The 21,109-nt window shown below is 34.8% G+C and overlaps 1 protein-coding gene across 1 annotated transcript in view; it reads left to right on the top strand.

Moving 5' to 3' along the window:
* ZNF804A (zinc finger protein 804A) overlaps positions 1–21,109 on the top strand; it is a 351,091-nt gene that overhangs the window by 268,694 nt on the left and 61,288 nt on the right. The window contains exon 2 of the mRNA XM_027964752.3: positions 12,561–12,704. Coding sequence (XP_027820553.2) covers positions 12,561–12,704 — 144 coding nt within the window. The remainder of the gene's footprint in view (positions 1–12,560; positions 12,705–21,109) is intronic.

The following is a 21,109-nucleotide window of genomic DNA, read 5'->3' as shown; positions in this document are numbered from 1 at the left end:
ATTTTATCCAGTGATGTGATCAAGTCACCTGGTATAGGTTTCGTTACATGGTCACTTCTTTCTCCATTCCTTACATTGTTCAGAGCCTCAATCACTGAAGATATATCTTTCTCATTTTATTATTCAAACTAGCATTCTCATAGTTTTAAGTATATATGTTCACTAAGTAATCCTAGTAGTATTAAATGTTTTACATCATCATATGTTTAAATTTTACCTAAATTTATATTTTAACAAAATATACTTTCTTTTTAAAATTTTAATGTCTATTAAATCTGTATTTCTCATGTTTCTTTTTTGCTGGGTTAATTCTTTTAGGCCACTATTGATTTCTCCTAAAAGAAAACAATGTCAGGCATGGAAAGAAAGTTCATGGGTAGCTCAGCAAGAGTAAACAAAATGTCAGACTCCCCATCATATTGTATAGGATTGTGGGACAATTATTCTTTCCTTCTAGTTTTATTTTCGTCATATGTAAAATGGGGCTAATAGTATTCACTTGAGGATTAATATTGTCAAGCCTGAGATAATTTATATGTATTGCTCATTTGAGGTAATCAATATGTGTTAATGTTCTTACCTTCTTCATTGTGTCTTCTCCACCCAAATTTTAGTTCTAAGTTTTTCAAGTTAAAATACTGCTCTTTGCAAAATGTCCCTTTTCTTTCGGATACCTGAAACATATGATTATTTTCAAATGGGCTTTCCCTGCTGTGCTAACAATATATCAAACACACAGAATATCACTCCCATTTGGAGTTCAAGACAAAGCAGAATTAACCACAGGGGCAGAACCTGCAGGCACTAATGGGAGGGACAGCAGGTCTCCATGTATTATTCCTCTTATTATGGAAGCTGTGGTTGCATTATGATCTTCACAAGGCATCTGGGGAACTCCTCCGATGGGACACCTACAGTGTCATGCTTGCTTTTTGAGAAAATATTTTCTAAAAATGCGTAAGGCTAAAAGTTTCCAGGACTATTATTTTACCTTATTTTCTTCTCAGCAAGACAATTTCATTTTGTAGACAATAAACGAAAAGAAAAGGGAGAAAAGGAGAGAAAACTGTTTGACTTTAGAAAGAAGTAGAACTAGTCTAAAATTAATTAAAAATTCACCTTTTCCTTTTCTTTCCAAAAATCTGCAGTTTATGCATATCTGGAGAAGACAATGGCAATCCACTCCAGTACTCTTGCCTGGAAAATCCCATGGATGGAGGAGCCTGGTAGGCTGCAGTCCATGGGGTCGTGAAGTCGGGCAAGACTGAGCAACTTCACTTTCACTTTTCACTTTCGTGCATTGGAGAAGGAGATGGCAACCCACTCCAGTATTCTTGCCTGGAGAATCCCAGGGACGAGGGAGCCTGGTGAGCTGCCGTCCATGGGGTCACACACAGTCCGACACAACTGAAGTGACTTAGCAGCAGTACGCAATAATACACACATATACTCTTAGGTGCTCTTATCTCCTCTTTTCCATGTGGCCATCTTTTAAAGTAATACATATGTTAACAAAAATGCAAAACTTCTTAGATCTTCTATTCTCAACATGCAGTATGAGAAAATACTCAAATTTCTCATCTAATCCAAAAGAATTAATTATACCATCTTGGCCCCTAAATAGCCTTGTTGAATGTTGTAGTGGATGCTTCCAGTTCACATTATTAGAGGGAAACTGGATATCTGTATTGGTATTATAAGCTTCCGAGCACTTGGAATTTTAAAATGTTTATTGTTTCCTTTCAATTTTATTATTATGTAACAAAATCATAGTTCTGACCTTTTTGATCTATTGTATAATGCTATGTTTAAAGTAGCTAACAATGAAAATATAATAAACTGATGTAGCAGTTCAGTTCAGTTCAATCGCTCAGTCGTATCCGACTCTTTGCGACCCCATGAATCACAGCACGCCAGGCCTCCCTGTCCATCACTAACTCCCGGAGTTCACTCAGACTCATGTCCATCGAGTCTGTTATGCCATCCAGCCATCTCATCCTCTGTCGTCCCTTTCTCCTCCTGCCCCCAATCCCTCCCAGCATCAGTCTTTTCCAATGAGTCAACGCTTCCCATGAGGTGGCCAAAGTACTGGAGTTTCATTTTTAGCATCATTCCTTCCAAAGAAATCCCAGGGCTGATCTCCTTCAGAATGGAGTGGTTGCATCTTCTTGCAGTCCAAGGGACTCTCAAGAGTCTTCTCCAACACCACAGTTCAAAAGCATCAATTCTTCGGTGCTCAGCCTTCTTCACAGTCCAACTCTCACATCCATACATGACCACAGGAAAATCCATAGCCTTGACTAGACGGACCTTAGTCAGCAAAGTAATGTCTCTGCTTTTGAATATGCCATCTAGGTTGGTCATAACTTTACTTCCAAGGAGTAAGCGTCTTTTAATTTCATGGCTGCAATCACCATCTGCAGTGATTTTGGAGCCCCCCAAAATAAAGTCTGACACTGTTTCCACTGTTTCCCCATCTATTTCCCATGAAGTGATGGGACCAGATGCCATGATCTTTGTTTTCTGAATGTTGAGCTTTAAGCCAACTTTTTCACTCTCCTCTTTCACTTTCACCAAGAGGCTTTTTAGTTCCTCTTCACTTTCTGCCATAAGGGTGGTGTCATCTGCATATCTGAAGTTATTTATAGGAAAACATAATTGGATGAAATGAAGTCTAAGTAACAGAAAATATTAAATAACTAATATGTAGTTTTAGGGAATCTAGATTACAATCTTACAAATTATCCTTCAGAAAATTATAGTATAAGAAGCATTGAATTTTGCACAGGTACTTAGATAGCAAGAGTTATAAGTATTAATTATTTTAGAAAAATAATATGTGCATTTTGGGTATTTCAGACATATTTTTTTCCATCCATTCAAATAGTATACACCACCAAAATTGTGATTCAAGTCTGTAAACAATAAGTGATATGTACAGCCTCCAAAAATATAGTTAGTTTATTCACTCATTTATTAAACAACCTTTTTAAATATCTATTTGTTCTAGTCATTGTTTAGGCATTGGGGATATGGTAATAAACAGACTAGAAATACCTGGCCTTCATAGAATGTATAATAGTGAACAATTACAACAGATATCTCATGTAATTATAAGTAGTGCATATATACAGATATGTGTGTGTGAGTGTGTTTCTATTTGCATACATGTGTTTATAATATAGGTACAGTGTTTTTTGTATATATTGTCAGGTGTAAATGCCCTCCAAAAACTGCCATGGGCTAATACTTAAGGGGATTTGTTGGATAAATAGCTTTGGTCCCTGACCCCATGAATACAAAACTCGCAGGTTTGTGCTCTCCACTAGGGTTCAGGGTTTCCAACATGAACAAGCTTCATTTGCCCTTGTAGCAACTTCCTTCATAACGCAGTCTTTACGGACTTTCATCCCTTTACTTTTATCCTGGGTCTTTAGAGAAGATTTCTTGTACATGATAGTTAGCCTGTTTTTTATGCAGTTTTTTTCTTTTAATTGATGTAATTAAAGTGACTTTTTTATACAATTGATGTAATAACTACCGTGTTTGTCTTTCTTTTCTATTTGTTAAATTTATTCTTTGTTTTTCTCTCTTTTGGCCTTTTTTCTGCCTTCTCAAGTTTTAATTAAGCAATTAAACAATGTATATTATTCAATTTTATCTCTTCCCATAGTGTATCAATTATACTTCATTTTAATACCTTTTTAGTGGTCTGTCTGGAGTTTAGAACATGCGTTCTTACTCATCTAAGTCCAGTGTCACATAACACAATACCATTTCACAGGTAGTGTAGGTGCCCTTTAGGAGTCCTTTACCCCAGTGCTTTTTTAATTAATGTTTATTGAAATATAGCTGTTTTGCAATGTTGTGTTAGTATCTGTTGTACAGAAAAATGAATCCGCTGTATGTATACATGTATCCCGTCTTTAATGGATTTCCTTCCCATTTTGGTCGCCACAGATCACTGAGTGCCTTGTGCTATACAGTAGGCTTCCCCAATGACTCTGCAATGCAGAATTTGATCCCCGGATCTGGAAGATCCCTTAGAAGAGGAAATGGCAACCCACTCCAGTATTCATGCCTGAAAAATCCTATGGGCAGAGGAGCCTGGTGGGCTACCGTCCAAAGGGTTGCAAAGAGTTAGACACGACTGAGCAACTGAGCACACATTCTCCTTTCTGACGTTGCTTTGACTCATTCTGCTCACTTATATGTTGTAACTACCCGATTCATTGACGGTGGTGTTGTTTTAAACAAAGTTAACTTTTTAGATGTTTGGATATATCTATTTTACATTAATTTATTTCTTCTCCAACTTTTCCTATATTCTTTTCTTCTTCAAGAAGGCAAGATTCATTGATGATGATTTGGTTAGTATATCTGATAGAGGCTAAATCTGAAGATTTTCTCTTCATCTTTCTGTTGTATAAATATGATATGTCTAGGTGATTATTGGAGAAGGCAATGGCACCCCACTCCAGTACTCTTGCCTGGAAAATCCCATGGATGGAGGAGCCTGGTAGGCTGTAGTCCATGGGGTCTCGAAGTCAGACATGACTGAGCGACTTCACTTTCACTTTTCACTTTCATGTATTGGAGAAGGAAATGGCGACCCACTCCGGTGTTCTTGCCTGGAGAATCCCAGGGATGGGAGAGCCTGGTGGGCTGCCGTCTGTGGGTGGCACAAAGTCAGACACGACTGAAGCGACTTAGCAGCAGCAGCAGCAGCAGGTGTTTGATGTTGTACTGTTTATATCCTTTTGATGTTCTCTGAGCTTCCTAGATCTGTTTTTGGTATCTCTATTAATAATGAAACTTTTCAGCCAATTTTCTTCAAATATTTCTCCCACTGCATTCTCTTTTCTCCTTCTGGTATTTAAAAAAATTAATTATACCTTGTGATATTATCCCATATTGCTTATACATTCTTCTGTTCTAGCTTCTTCTTTCCTTCCTTCCTCCTTAAATTTCAGTTTGTTTAAGATTTTGTTGGCACATCTTCAATTTCATTTTTCTCAGTTGTACCATGTCTATTGATGAGTCCCCTGAAAGTATTCTTCATTTTAGTTAGAGGTTTTTGTTTTTTTTTTTTATTTCTAGCATTTTTAAAATTCCTTCTTGGAATTTCCATTTCTTTCTTTACATAACCTGTTTACTCTTGCATGTACCCTGTCTCTCCCATGCTGTTAATATAGCCTTCAGTCTCCAGTGCCCAAAGGTGTTTTATAACTGTTTTCTTCCTGAATAAACTTTCTCATCCTAAATTTAAAGTGAAAGATAAAAGAAGGAAAGAACTGAATAAAGTGTTCCTCTTATAGAAGGATGATAAAGGAAGTCATCTTTGAGGAAAGAACATTTTAGCAGAGATCAACAAGAAGTGAATGGGTATTTCATGCAAGCATCTGGTATGAGAACATTCAAGGGAAAGTAAGTGATAAGTCCAAGTGTCAAAGTAATTGTATAATTAAAGTTTCAAAAACCTTAAGGAAATAAGGGTAGCTAAAGCAAAGTACCTACATCCATGAAATTAAAAGATGTTTGCTCCCTGGAAGAAAAACTATGGCCAACCTAGACAGCATATTATAAAGCGGAGACATTACTTTGCCAACAAAGGTCCATCTAGTCAAAGCTATGGTCTTCCCAGGAGTCATGTATGGATGTGAGTGTTGGACTATAAAGAAAGCTGAGCACCAAAGAATTGATGCTTTTGAACTGTGGTGTTGGAGAAGACTCTTGAGAGTCCCTTGGACTGCAAGGAGATCCAACCAGTCAATCCTAAAGGAATTCAGTCCTGAATATTCATTGGAAGAACTGACAGTGGAGCTGACACTATAATACTTTGGCCACCTAATGTGAAGAACTGACTCATTTGAAAAGACCCTGATGCTGGGATAGATTGAAGGTGGAAGGAGAAGGGGGTGACATAGGATGAGATGGTTGGATGGCATCTCTGACTTGGTGGACATGAGTATGAGCAAGCTCCAGGACTTGGTGATGGACAGGCAAGCCTGGTCTTCTGCAGTCCATGGGGTCACAAAGAGTTGGACACGACTGAATGACTGAACTGAAGTGAACTGAAAGCAAAAGAGAGAGAATGATAGAAAATGATGACAAACACATAGTGCGAGTAACAGGTGGAGTAGGACTTGTGGGTCATTATAAAAGCATTTATTCTAATAATGATGATGGGCTATTAGAGAATTTTGAGCTGAAATATGGCATCATCTTATTTTATTCTATAAAATGTGTCTTGTCAGAAAGACATTCATAGAAAATTGATAATCTTCTCCCAGTTCATCTTAAAATCAAACCCAGGACAAAGGCTTCTATGCAACTATTTATTTTTTATTTTAACTTTTCATTTTATATTGGAGTATAGCCAATTAGCAATGTTCTGATACTTTCAGTGAAGAGCAAAGGAACTCATGTGTGTATATATATATATATATGTGTGTATATATATATACATGTATATATGTATGCATTCTCCTGAGAGTTGGACTATAAAGATAGCTGAGCGCTGAAGAATTGATGCTTTTGAACTGTCATGTTGGAGAAGACTCTTGAGAGTCCCTTGGACTGCAAAGAGATCCAACCAGTCTCTCCTAAGGAAATCAGTCCTGATTATTCATTGGAAGGACTGATGCTGAAGCTGATGGACAGGGAGGCCTGGCGTGCTGCAGTCCATGGGGTTGCAAAGAGTCAGACATGACTGAGTGACTGAACTAAACTGAACTGAACTGATTCTCCCCTAAACCCTCCCCCAATTCAGGCTATCATGTAACACTGAGCAGAGTTCCCTGTGGTATACAGTAAGTTCTTGTTGGTTATCCATTTCAAATATAGCAGTATATACATGTCGATCTCAAACTTCTTAAGTCCCCTTTCCCATTATCCTTCTCCCCTGAGACAAGCACTTATTTATTGGGACATGAGCCCAGGAAGCAGAAGTGAAATTCCACAAAAGTAGAACAGATAAGAAAAACTAATATAAAGATATACTTACTGTTTATCACTAGTGCAAGTAACTGGTGCTCCTTCCCACTGGGAATCTCTGTGGAATCTTAGAAATGTGTCTCAAAAATATCTGTCTGATAGATAAAAGGGGAAATAATTTATCCTTGAGTTCTTACTGTCCACGAAGGTCAAGGGTGGACCTGTATGCTGTTACCTGCTCAATATTCCTGGGTTGTATATTTGTTAGTGCTAAGAGGGAATCTGCAAGCTCCCATGTCATGAGTCAGAGAAGCCACTGGATGGGATGTGATGCCTCAACACAGCCTGGGGCCAACTGCAGCCAAGTGGCACTATAGAAGGCTGCTGGAGACTGTTTCAGAACCTGTCACTTTGATACTAACTGGGACAAGAGATATGGCCCAGAAGATGTGCAGTATTTTACAGAATGTGTAGACTATGGATTTTCTGATGAAATGCTTTCTATCAAATATCTTCTTAAACTAGAACAATTTTGTGACCTCTTCCATGGTTAATGTTTTCATTGCAATCAAATTTTAGCAAAGACTTTTTCTCTCTTTAGAGGACCTATAGTGAAATTTATCCTGGGTATAAATCACAGGGATACTTTTATTCTTGATGGGAACAATAAGAGAGATAGAGGCAGAGAAGAGAGGTTTTCCCAAAGTATTTAAGTGTTAATTACATACAAATATTTTTTAGTATTGAAAAGAATTATATACTAACAGTACCCAATCTATTTATACCTTCACAACTTTAGCTACTTTAAATAGAGCATTCCTGGCAGAAATCTTGGATGTAATATGTGATCACAGCTATTACTTAGCAATGATAATTTATATATTATTTGCTGTTAGCTCTAAAGATGTCCCCCAAATGACTGGGTACTGAAAGCCCAAACATGAACATAGCTACTTTAATAACAGTGTATTTCTTAGTGCTGCTCCTTTTTGTCATATTTGTTTTTTACACACATGTTAATTAAAAAGGACAGTGCTGGTATTCTTTATAATTATTTGTCAAGTGTCTGCTAGTGCTGGGCTCTGTTATAACCTCTGGAGATATCACAGTCAACAAAGCAGGAGTGAATCCCTGCTCTCCTGGAGCTCATGTTCCTCAGGGAAGGTTACTGATGGCATTGAGTTACCATTGACTCTTACTGCTGCTGCTCCTGCTAAGTTGCTTCTGACTCTGTGCAACCCCATAGACAGCAGCCCACCAGGCTCCCCCATCCCTGGGATTCTCCAGGCAAGAAACTGGAGTGGGTAGCCATTTCCTTCTCCAATGCATAAAAGTGGAAATTGAAAGTGAAGTCGCTAAGTTGTATCCAACTCCTAGTGACCCCATGGACTGCAGCCTACCAGGCTCCTCCGTCCATGGGATTTTCCAGGCAAGAGTACTGGAGTGGGTTGCACTGCCTTCTCCCATGGTTGACTCTTAAGAGGGGTTGAATAGCATTTGACACCATGTGTTATGCTGAAGCCAACATAAGTTGCATCATTTTGGAAAAGAGAGGTTTTCCCTTCAAAGTCCTACTGGGTACTATTCATTTGTACTATAGGATAGGTGGAATGACCCTGCGACTCTAGATAAACTGTTAACTTGTTTCAATTTGCTGTTCTGCAAAAACTGTTGCCCTGCAGAGTTGCTATGGTTTCATGTGAAAAGATTCTTGACTTTGTAAATTGGGGATTATATGCTGCTTCCCTGAAAATAAGGATTCAATTTTTACTGTTTTTAGATATATGTAAACTGTGAAGAGTTTGGATGACTTAATAGCTACAACAATTCATCCTTTCTTCACTTTCTACCATCATACTTAGTGGGGCATTGGGAAATGTTTACATTATTGAACAGAATGTGTTTGCCAGATAGAGGGAAGAGTTTGGGTTTGAGGAGGAAATATGAGCAGCTGTGTTCCTCTTTCATTTTATTCAATGCATTTCTTAACTTATGCAAGGAGGTAGCTGTGTTGAATGTCTGTATACTATGCTTTATGATACCAGTCAAGGTCCTTTCAATATCATCCGCACTGGAGAAGGAGAGGGGTCGTGAGCACTGGGCATGTCAACCTAATGAGGGCTGATTTTGTCTACATACATACTTAAATTTTTTTTCTAGATACTGGAAGCCTTGTTCCCCGTGTTCCTTCTCCCTGTTTGCACACACAGCAGCTACCCTTTCTTCATCTTTCAGGATCCATCAGTTTACATATATTTTAAAAAATGTATAATCAGTGAAAGTACATATGACTCTTTTCCCTTATGACACATGCAATAACCAGTCATTCTATTCTACTGATGTTTTATAAGACACAGCCCTGACTTCTTCCTGCAGTTTATATCAAGTTGAAAGTTCTAGCCTAAAAATAGTTCTTACTATGAAACTATTTGCAACCTTAACTTCAGTTATGCCATGTTGCTTTTAATATCTTAGAGGAAGGTATAGAGATAAAGCAAGAGAACAAACACATGCCAAAATATTAACAATGATTTTATTAAAGAGAAGACCTTATAAAAGTTTATTGTCATCTTCTTGTAATGTTTCTATAGTTCTGAACGTTTTACAAAATGTAAGGTATAATAAAAAAAAAATCTGAAAACTAAAATACCATGAGGAATAAAACAAAGAATGGCAGGACCTATAGCATGAAAGAGACTAAGAATCATATCAGATGAAGGTAATGTATGTTTGAATCTTGTTTTGAACAAACTGTTTTAAAAATATTAGACAATTGCAGTTATGTGAACAAACTAACTGGCTATTTCATGATAGTAAGAATTGAATGTAGTTTGTTTGTTTTTTTTAGGTCTGATATTGGTTTTCTGATTTTTAAAAAATAATCTTCTATTTTAGAGATACATACTGAAAGATTAACAGATAACATAATATGAATTTAGGACTGTCTTTAAAAATTATCTGAGGCAGGGGAAAGGATATGAGGTAGGAGTGGATAAAATGAAACAAGATTGGCCCTAAGTTAAAGATAATTGTTGAAGCCAAGTGATGGGTATATGGGAGCTCTTATATTGTTCTCTCTATTTTATTTTCTGCTTAAAAGCTTAAACATAACGAAGTGCTATGGATCAAATTATTTGTGCTCAAATATTAGCTGCACATTTACTTGTTATATATAATTAAGCTAGATATTTAACTTCCCTTTGCTTTAGTACTCTCACATATAAAATGAGGAAATGTCTAGAATGCACATTTTTATCATTTTAATCATGATTGAATGAGTCCTAAAAAAGTACTGAATAAATCTTGACTATTATTTTTAGATTTGTTTTCCTCTTTCAAATTGAGGCTAAGGCTTATATTCTTGAAGAATGCAATTTAACCTAAGAATCTCGGTTTGCTTTACTCAAAAATTGCCCACTTTTGAGAAAAGAAAAATTAGGAAAAATTATTGCTTCTCTGGAAAAAGATCAGTCTTAGGAAGGAAGAAAACAATACCATAATAAGAAATAACCAAAAGTTTAGAGAGAGGAAGTAGCTTAACTGTAATTATGATTAATAAAGAAAATCAACTAGTTTGCAAAGAAATTGCTGTTCAAAAATATTGTTTTGAAAGTTAATTCTGCTTTGAACCAGACTGTTGCCATTATAATATTAATGCAACTCATATTGATTAGAATTCTATCTCTGCATTGCACACTTTTGCCGTGAAATCATGGTACTTAATTTTTGTTTCATTTAAATTGGATGACTCAGAGGGAGAGGGAGAGGGTGGGATGATTTGGGAGAATGACATTCTAACATGTATACTATCATGTGAATTGAATCGCCAGTCTATGTCTGACGCAGGATGCAGCATGCTTGGGGCTGGTGCATGGGGATGACCCAGAAAGATGTTATGGGGAGGGAGGTGGGAGGGGGGTTCATGTTTGGGAATGCATGTAAGAATTAAAGATTTTAAAATTTAAAAAATAAAAATAAAAAAAAATAAAATAAAAAAAAAAGAGTCAGAGAAATTCAAAAAAATAAAAATAAAAATAAATTGGATGATCCACAAAGTATTATTTTGAAGATTTTGTAAAAATTCAGTAAGCAGTTTAGATCAGTATGAGTCATTTTCATCATTTTAAACTAACTTAAAAAAAGTCATATTGGATGCAGTCGAAAGAATAATGGAGAATATTTCTGAAATCTGTTGCAAAATGGTAAATTATTCAAATTGACAACTCATATATGAACAATTTGAGTGATTTTGCAATTTATTACCTCTTGCTGTGAAGTTGATAAAATTAATCAAACATAATGACAAATCACTGTTTTTAAAGTGAGAAAGAGGACTATGTATATACAGATTATGGCAGATGTATTACGCATTGCTACAAGACATACTACAAGTTACATCTATGAATGATGGTGAATACTATGAAATGATGCATATACAAATATATAGCACAATAAGGTAACAAACATATTAATCACTCGTGAAATTACAATTAGTAAATCACCTTCAAATTTTGTAGAATTTAAATATTCAAACTATGAGTTTTTCTATCCTGTATATTTAGTGAGAGGATTGCTGCCATTGACGTAGAAAAGATTGTGTCATTTCATCTCCACATCCTAGTGCCTGAGGGAGTGTAGCACATAAGAGGCTTGAATGTATAGTTGTTTTGAATTTAAATAAATTGAACATGAGACAATCTGTAAAGTAGAAACAAATATATTCTATGGTAGGGATTGAAGTGTAGGTCTTCTTTATATCAGTACTTCAGTGAAAGACTTGGACAGTGTTTCAACATGCAATGTTTATTCATGTCTGACATCATTAACATTTAAGGAAGCATGAAATAGCAATTAAATTTAGATTTAAGAAAACCTAAGTGCTACAAACATTTTCCTGTTTTATGCTTTGTAAATGAAAGCTATGATAACGCACTGCATTTTTCATATTTTCAGGAGTTTGATTGTATAGTGATCTTTATTTACCATCAGCATGATGAAAGCAATCTGTTTATACAGTTTAATTCTTTTCAGTTTAGGTAAATAGCTTGCAGGAATGAATTTCATTTTCCAAAGACTAGTGAATTTTAAAAGAGTAACCTAAACAGATGTGGGTCAAGATGAAAACATTAGTCAAATGAAATCTACTTGGGATGAATAAGTTGCTGTACAGATATTTAGGGAAGCAAACAAAAATAACAAGCTTGAATATTTGCACACGAATATGGAGGACATATTTTAGATGTTCAGAATTTAGAAGTTTTATGTTAACTAAACCTAGTTTAGCTATAAATTGACAGTTAAATTAACAGTTATATGAGTTTCATATTTCTTCTGTGCTAACATGGCATAGGAAGTTGTTAAGCAAGGACTTCTATTTCTTCTGTGATTTGTTTTTCTTCTCCATATTTCTATATTCTTTCTATTATTTATTTTTATTTCTTCTGTTAATCTTTAATTTTCTATAACTGATAATTTATTCTAATTTGCTTTGCTGGGATTTGCTTTATATATCTCTTTGTGATATGATTTTTAATTCTAATGACTATACTAAGCTGTCAACTGTCAGAAGGAAGGAACCTCAAAGGAAAACTAATTGCTTCCTTCTTCAAAATTTTATTTTCCAGGATTATGCTGAGAAGGAGAACACCATAGCCAAAGCACTGGAAGATCTGAAGGCCAATTTTTACTGTGAACTCTGTGACAAGCAGTACTACAAGCATCAGGAATTTGACAATCACATTAATTCGTATGACCACGCTCACAAGCAGGTAAGAAAGAGGTGCCAAAAAAACCTCTAATATTCCTGAACTTTTGTAATAATTTGAATTATGTAGACTGTATGAATATAATATATTTATCTTGCTATGCAATTTTTAAAGATGCCAGTCTGGGGTGATAATTTAATGACTTACATAAAAGACATTAAAAAAAAAAGAACAACCACCAAAACTAAAGTCTGAAATAAATAACCGATGTAAAGAAATGCCATTCAATTGCCTTTTAGTGATTGACAGTAGTTTGAAAATTGTATTCTTCAGGTGGTGATCCTTTGAATAATTTAAAATTTATTAATTTCTAAATATGTCAATCAGCTAAAGACATTTATCAAATATAAATGAATTTATTTATAATTCTTTAGAGAAGGCATTTCTCATTTAAGCTACCATTAACAAATGAAAGAAGTTTCGCTGTGGTTAAAGCAATCTAGGGTTACTAGTTAAATAAATACATAATAAGTATATGATTTAGTTTATTTTAATACTATTCCATTTCTCTATTTTTTAATGGAAAGAACATATATTTTATTACTTAAGTTTAAAAAACAAAGTACAGAATACCATTAACAATGTGAAATGAAACAATATTACCAAAAATGAATATATAAAAACAACAGGGTGAGGGAAGTCAGTTTTGACTGGGGGAGCATATTGATAGTGTACATCAAGAACAGACGGGGATGGTGGCTGCAGAGCTGGCTCTGCCCTTGTGGACTATGTTTCTAGAAATGGCTCTGAGTCTCCTGCAAAATCAGATTCATGTTCTCCATGCAGGGGTGTTTTAATCATTTCCCTATTGATAGAGAATCAAAGGTTTTGTTGTTGTTGTTGTTGTTGTTGTTGTTTTCTCAACACTCTATGTGTAAAGTTTAGTTTAAAATAGATAGTGACATCAGAAATGACATTCATAATATAGATTCTATTCTCCTCATATGCTTTGCTTCTATCAATGCAATAGCATATGTTGGTTAGCTTACTTGATATGATACAGTGGGCTTAGTTATCAACTTAAAAATACTTTCCTTTTTAGCTATCATTCACAAATATCATCCAAATGTCATTTTGGTATTAATAAAAAGTACATTTTGACCCTTGAATTTGCACTAACTTTCCATTAACATTTATTGTAAATGTGAAAAGCGTAGGGGGAAATGATTACATTAAGTGCTTACGGACCAACGACATGTATTTTCTATTGTTGTCAATTCTGTTTTCTCATACCAACAAAACTGTGCTTGGGGAAACTATTGCAGGGAGAACATTAGCCTCTATTTACATATGTCACTAATTAATGCAGACTAAACTTAATGAGCTGCCCCTGTCTTTCTTTCCCTGCTGGTTGATCCACTGGCACGCTAGTTAAGGAAAAGGTTTTGATGGAAATATCATTCCTCTTCTTATATAAAAATGCATACATATAAGTATATCATTGCTTGATTTGAACATTAAAATCCATCAGGAAATAGCATGGATTTCATTCTACTGTAACTTGCATTTGTTTTATAAAACGATTCTGGAACATGGTTCCTGATGTGGTAAATTGAAAGCAGTTATTCCTCTGATTTTTCCTAATATCTTTCAGTATTCCTTACAAGAGTACAAAGATACAGTGTTATATTATTAGCAGGGTATTGAAATGTGTTTATAAATTCTTTTCGGCTTCATTCATGAATTAACATCTGATGTTAGCAATTAAGAGCAAACGTGTATGTTTCATGGTATAAACTAGGTATTTCGGAACGTGTGTGTGTTTATGTATGCCTGTATTTTAAGAATATCTTACCAACTATGTATTAAATCCTTTGCCAAAGAATACTTCATTCAGCCACATGTTGTCTGGAAAATCAAATTCACTTAGATTATCATGAGGACCTTTCCAGCTCCATATTCTTAATGAAGTTAAGATACCATAAACTGTACACAGATAAGGAGATTCAGAATAAATCTGGTTTGTTCTTTTGAAGGTCCAGTCACTTGATACTTCTCAGGGACATAAGGTTCTAGAGACAGACTATCTAAATGACCATGAATTCTGGCAGATAGCAGAAACTTAACTGATTGATTTAACGTAAGGTTATGTATCAGTAGCAGAAAATACTTAAAATCTATGTGATGATTGTATCCCTTCCCCATACGATAGTGGTACATGTTTGAGACAATCTTCCTAGAGAATGCACTGTCTTTTCTGAACGGAGACCTCATCCCATCACAGCTAGCTCTGTTTTGACCGCATGATTCCCAAACCTTGGCCACTTCAAATTGAGTAGAGGGGAACAAAATTTAGGGATGAGCAGTTCAGAGTTGTTTTCCTTTGAAAACTGCAATCAAGATAATACAAAACAAAAAATCTTTCTATTCTTTGATTATGACTGGACCTCACACTTGAAAAATGTAATCCTATGCTATGGCTAAATGCATTGAAAAATTGAAAACACTGCTTTGCTTAAAGAAAGAACAAAACAAGCACACAGAAAATGAGATCTGTGTGGCCATGTGACAAGTGAAGGGAACTTAGTATGGAAATAGCAGTTTTGATTTTGAAAGGCATTCAGAAAAAAAAAAAAACACAAAACAGTCTTTCCAGTAACTTATATGCAGATCCTTTGCTTCGATTCAGAGAGATACTTCAGTTTGCTATTAATAAATGAACTTAAAAGGGAACCCTAAAACCAAACCCTAGCTTAATACTTACTATTAATTGTGACCTAAAAAGCAAAAAAACAAAAACAAAAAACCTCTTAGTAAAATATTTACCTGTTTCAGTGGCAAAGCAACATTTTTGATCTCCTGTTGTAGAAAACACCCGCATGAGAAATATTTATACTCAAGGTCCATGTAACTTAACTTTCAGGTAAGAAAAGCTACACATGACTAGAACACTTCTTCAATAGAATTAGAAACAGACAAAGAGACCTCGCATGTGATACATTCTCTTCCTCCAGAGATGTTTCTGCAGGGCCACCTGATGCAGGGTGAGAGGGAGAGGGATTACTGGTAGAATGAGCCCTAGCCCTGCCACTCACTGCCTTGGGTGAAATAAACAAAGCCTCAGTTAACTTGATTGTTCATTCTTAGGAAGAATAAATGAGAGAATCGCATTAACACACTTTTCAAAGTGTAAAAGAATAGTAAACATTAAATTAGTTTTTATTATACGACTTACCAAAATTTCATTTCCCCTAAAATGTTTGGGACACTGATAGTTCGCCTTTGAGACTTTTCTTTATATAGACTTCCCCAAAGGATCTATTTTTACTTCATAAAGGTTAACAGAGTCTGAAACATAGGCAGATAATCTTGACCTCAGAGCTTTCGTGCCTGCTCTACATATATTGATTTGCAAATTAATGTTATGACAGGATGTTTTGCATTCAAAGTCTAAGCTTCATAGAAAAGTCTGTTTGTCTCATCAACATACTCTTTGGATAACTTGCAGGCTTTCTTTTGTGCCCTTATCGCTAAGACTCGCTAGCCTGGGAGTTAAAAAGAGGAAGAGGCACGAGTGTATGGAGATGATCACAGTAGCTCATGAATTAGAGTTCATTTTTGAAATATTTTTTCTCTTTACCTTAAAACTTGAAAGGCTTTGGATTGTTACCTCTTAATGGCAAGGATTGTTTCCCTTCTATATTCCTTCTTCACAGCATTTATTGCAGCATTTTGTACAGTTTACACACCGAATCAACACTTACCATATAAATAAATGTAAAAAAGGCTCAACTCAAATTCCTTTTGAGGTTTTGTACTACCACAGCTTTGAGGTAGGTAAGCGTTTCAAAAGAAAAAAATTAATTATTTATAGATTTATACTTAGATGAAACTAATTGTAAGGAGAATATTATATAGGAGGGTGAAGTGACTTGTAAATTGGATAAGTATTTTGAACTCTTCCTCATTTATGAGTATTTTTCCTTTATAAAAATAATGTTGCTGATTATAATATATCAACAACTTAAACAGCATATATTGTGTATTTCCTCTAAAGTTTTCCTATATATAAAGCTTTTTTACTATCAATGTATTTTGGATTTGTATTATATTTTTTATGTGAGAAAATTATCAAAAGCAAGTAATACTTTTAGAACTACCTCAGAGGTTTCAGTTTCAATAGGATAACACACAAAATGCTCCAACAGACTCTTGTACTCTTGTACATAAAACAAATAGATCCTCTACAATATAAAATTTTTATCGAATTGCTGAGTTTCTAGGAAAGATGGTACCTCTAAAGAGTTATTCCACTACCACAAGGTGGGGGATTGCTAACGGGGAAACTACTGGCTAAAACCTGGGCATATAGTAATACTAACCTACGAAATGAAGAGAAACCCCCACTATGAGCTTTGTACTCTGGAAATGAACCACAGACAGCAGTTGGTAAACTTTGACTAAGACTTTTGAATGAAAATGAATACTTCCCATAGTTCTTGATTGAAACATATATAAAACCCTTGAAAAAAAAATTTTAAAATAGACCGTCCACTGAATGTGATTATAAAATAAGGGATCATAATCAAACTTCAGAAGCTCTAATCAAAATCTCAATTTTTTAATACTGAATTTTACAAACTGATTGTGCAATTTATATGTAAGAATGAAAACAATCCTAAAAAATCAACTAAAATTGGGAAGAGTTGTCTTGGATACCAAGATTACCTACATCTCTATTGGTACGGAGATGGAAGCATTGATTAATGGAACAGAATCTAAAGCTGTGATACAAAAATCCATTTATTTTTGGTAATTTGTTAAATAACAAAGGCAGGAAGCACTCTGGTGGTTAAAAATCTGTACTTTTCAAAAAATAGGATTTGGTGATTCATTATATTTCCTTAAAAAGTGATTGATTCCTTCTTCATATAACAAGCAAAATTAATGTCAGTGAATTAAAGAGTTAAAAATACAAATAAAACCTTAAAATTGAGAACAGTGTTGAAAATATTTTTATCACTTCAGAGCAGTTTACAAGTAGATATTCAATAAGGCATTGAAGCACAAAATTTGTAGAAAAGATTGATACGTTTAACTATGCTGAAATCTTTTATTATAAGAAATTTTCATAAAAGAAATTGGGAAAATATATTTGTAATACACATACTAAGAAAAACTTGGCATTCAAATCTTATTAAAAATATGAATGCATAAGAAAAATGAAAACAACCCAGAAAAAACTGGACCAAAATAGGGGGGAAATTTGCAAAAAATGAAAAACTTAAGACCACAAATATATTATAAGATGTTCAACATGAGGAATAATTTTGCACCCACCAAATTTGATACAGTAAGTTTGATGATATCAAGTAATGATGTATATCAGTGGAAAATCTTACACATCATTTGTGAAAGTGTGAATTGACTTGGCCGCTCAGGAAAACAATCTTTCAAATCTGTACTAACATACTGAAACAAAAAGCCTCTTATTAATAATAATAATAAGTGGACTACAAAATTTCTAAATAAATTGTGATATATTGATGCAATGCAAAATTATTCTGCAGCACAAATAAACTATAGAAAATAAAATGTGAAACACACTTACACATGTAATATTGGTTGAACAAAACAATGCAAAAGACTACACACTTTTTATTTTATCCAGAGAAAAAGCAAAACTTGATGTCATTATTTTTAAGATTATAAATGTGATTTATTCCTCTTCAGGAAATGGGAAATGGTGACTATGAAACTCAGGATGGTGTTTCCTTTAAAGAGTATGAGGATTCCAAAGGATTCAGTTCAGTTCAGTTGCTCAGTCATGTCTGACTCTCTGAGACTCCATGAACCGCAGCATGCCAGGCTTCCCTGTCCATCACCAACTCCTGGAGTCCACCCAAACCCATGTCCGTTGAGTCGGTGATGGCATCCAACCATCTTATCCTCTGTTGTCTCCCTCACCTCCTGCCCTCAATCTTTCCCAGCATCAGGGTCCTTTCCAATGAGTCAGCTCTTTGCATCATGTGAACAAAGTATTGGAGTTTCAGCTTCAACATCAGTCCTTCCAATGAACACCCGGGACTGATCTCCTTTAAGATGGACTGGTTGGATCTCCTTGCAGTCCAAGGCACTCTCAAGAGTCTTCTCCAACAACAAAGTTCAAAAGCATAAATTCTTCGGTCCTCAATTTTTTTTATAGTCCAACTCTCACATCCATACATGACCACTGGAAAACCATAGCCTTGACTAGACAGACCTTTGTTGGCAAAGTAAGGTCTCTGCTTTTTAATATGCTGTCTAGGTTGGTCATAACTTTCCTTCCAAGGAGTAAGCTTCTTTTAATTTCATGGCTGCAATCACCATCTGCAGTGATTTTTGGAGTTCCCCAAAATAAAGTCTGACACTCTTTCCACTGTTACCCCATCTATTTGCATTGAAGTGATGGGACCGGATGCCATGATCTTATTGTTCTGAATATGAGCTTTAAGCCAGCTTTTTCACTCTCCTTTTTCACTTTCAGCAAAAGGCTCTTTAGTTCTTCTTCACTTTCTGCCATAAAGGTGGCATCATCTGCATATCTGAGGTTATTGATATTTCTCCCGGCAATCTTGATTCCAGCTTGTGCTTCCCTCCAGCCCAGCGTTTCTCATGATGTACTCTGCATAGAAGTTAAATAAGCAGAGTGACAATATACAGCCTTGACCTACTCCTTTTCCTATTTGGAACCAGTCTGTTGTTCCATGTCCAGTTCTAACTGTTGCTTCCTGGCCTGCATACAGGTTTCTCAAGAGGCAGGTCAGATGGTCTGTTATTCCCATCTCCTTCAGAATTTTCCACAGTTTACTGTGATCCACATGAGTATATTACATGAGTATATTACATGAGTATATTACATGAGTATATTATTAACATGTTCTAATTCTTAAACTGAATAATGGGATCATTATTATTCAACTTAGTATTATGTTTCATATAATTGCACATATGAAATACTACAGGCTAAATCATTTAAAAAAGAAATATCATAGTCAAACAAATATTATGTTATTAAAGTCTCTGAAATTATTCTATCATATTTACAGAACTGTTTTAATTGCAATGAAATCATCCAGTATTAAATAGAGAATTATATTTGAAGTTATTGTTAGCTTTTCCAGGTGCCATTTAAATATTTCACCTTTTTTTTTTTTAAATAAGCACAGATCTCCTTTAGTAATTTATCAGAATCTTCTTCTTTATTAAACCTCGAACAGTATCAGAGTTTTCCAGGAAAAGATAAATAAGGTAGAGATACATTTCCATTGCTCTTTCTTATTATCATTTGACCAGAACACACCTTAATATTAATGTATAAAGTGCACACATTTTAAATTATATTTATGTTTTTATTGAATGCTTTATTCAAAAGCCCAGAGAAGCACAGGATTTTATTAGCATACATAAAACCTAATTATATACAGATAAGTGACAGTTCAAATGCAAATCATTATTTTAAGCTACATAAACAAACAAAATAATAGTTCATTTATTATTTTAAAAACATAGAAATTAGTTTTTCATAACAGAAAATATAGTGGTTAAGGACAGTTAATATCCCATTATCCTAGGACTGTCTCACTTTATATCTGTCATCCTAGTTTAATTTTTCATTGTCTTTATTTAAATAATAAATAACATGATTACAATAGACATGTTTATTGAACAGTAGTAACATTTTTGGCTACATTTTAGAAAGATGAAAGTTTAAGGGAAATGCCATAGGAAGCCTGATCCTTCATGTTAGTTATATATTTACCCAAACTCGGAAATGTCAAACAGAATTTTTTTAAAAGTCTAAAGGAATACATACTTAGAGTGTACATTTTATGCTTGAGGAAATTATATAAACATATGTTTGATTATGTAGCAAGTGCACTTAAGAGTCAGGAGGCCAGACAAGCTCCATCATGAACTTCTGGTAAGGACAAAGTTTCTTACCTTTTTTTAATCATCCCAAGCCTCCATTTCTGCATCTCTATACAGAGAGTTTATACCAGATGACTTAATTGGCCTTTCTGGATCTAAATTTTGAGGATTCTGTATCAAATACAACACACAGTTAAAACATGTGTTTGTCATAAATAATCATACATACTCCTTTCTCACTTCCACATTTTTCTAAGTGATTCTCTCATGTAAAAAGATTATTAGAATATTTTCACTGACGTTGTTATTCTTAATTCTAGTCATTGAGGTTTTTTTGTTGTTTGTTTAAGTGTAAAACTCACTAACAGGTAAAAAAAGAAACGTTTTCCTATGAACCCTTTTACCTGTTCATCTGCCCGAAACCAAAGCTATACTGTCTGTCTTCTCATCTGGCAGCTGTGGGCAATTCAGAGTTATTTTCACTGTAAGAGATTTGTCACGCTGATTCTATGAAAAGATAGAAAAGGGAATGATTGCCCTATTGCTGCTGCCCCTCA

This window comes from Ovis aries, chromosome 2 (assembly GCF_016772045.2).
Source record: "Ovis aries strain OAR_USU_Benz2616 breed Rambouillet chromosome 2, ARS-UI_Ramb_v3.0, whole genome shotgun sequence".
Classification (NCBI taxonomy): Eukaryota; Metazoa; Chordata; class Mammalia; order Artiodactyla; family Bovidae; genus Ovis; species Ovis aries.
This window is presented reverse-complemented; position numbering and strand designations above follow the sequence as displayed.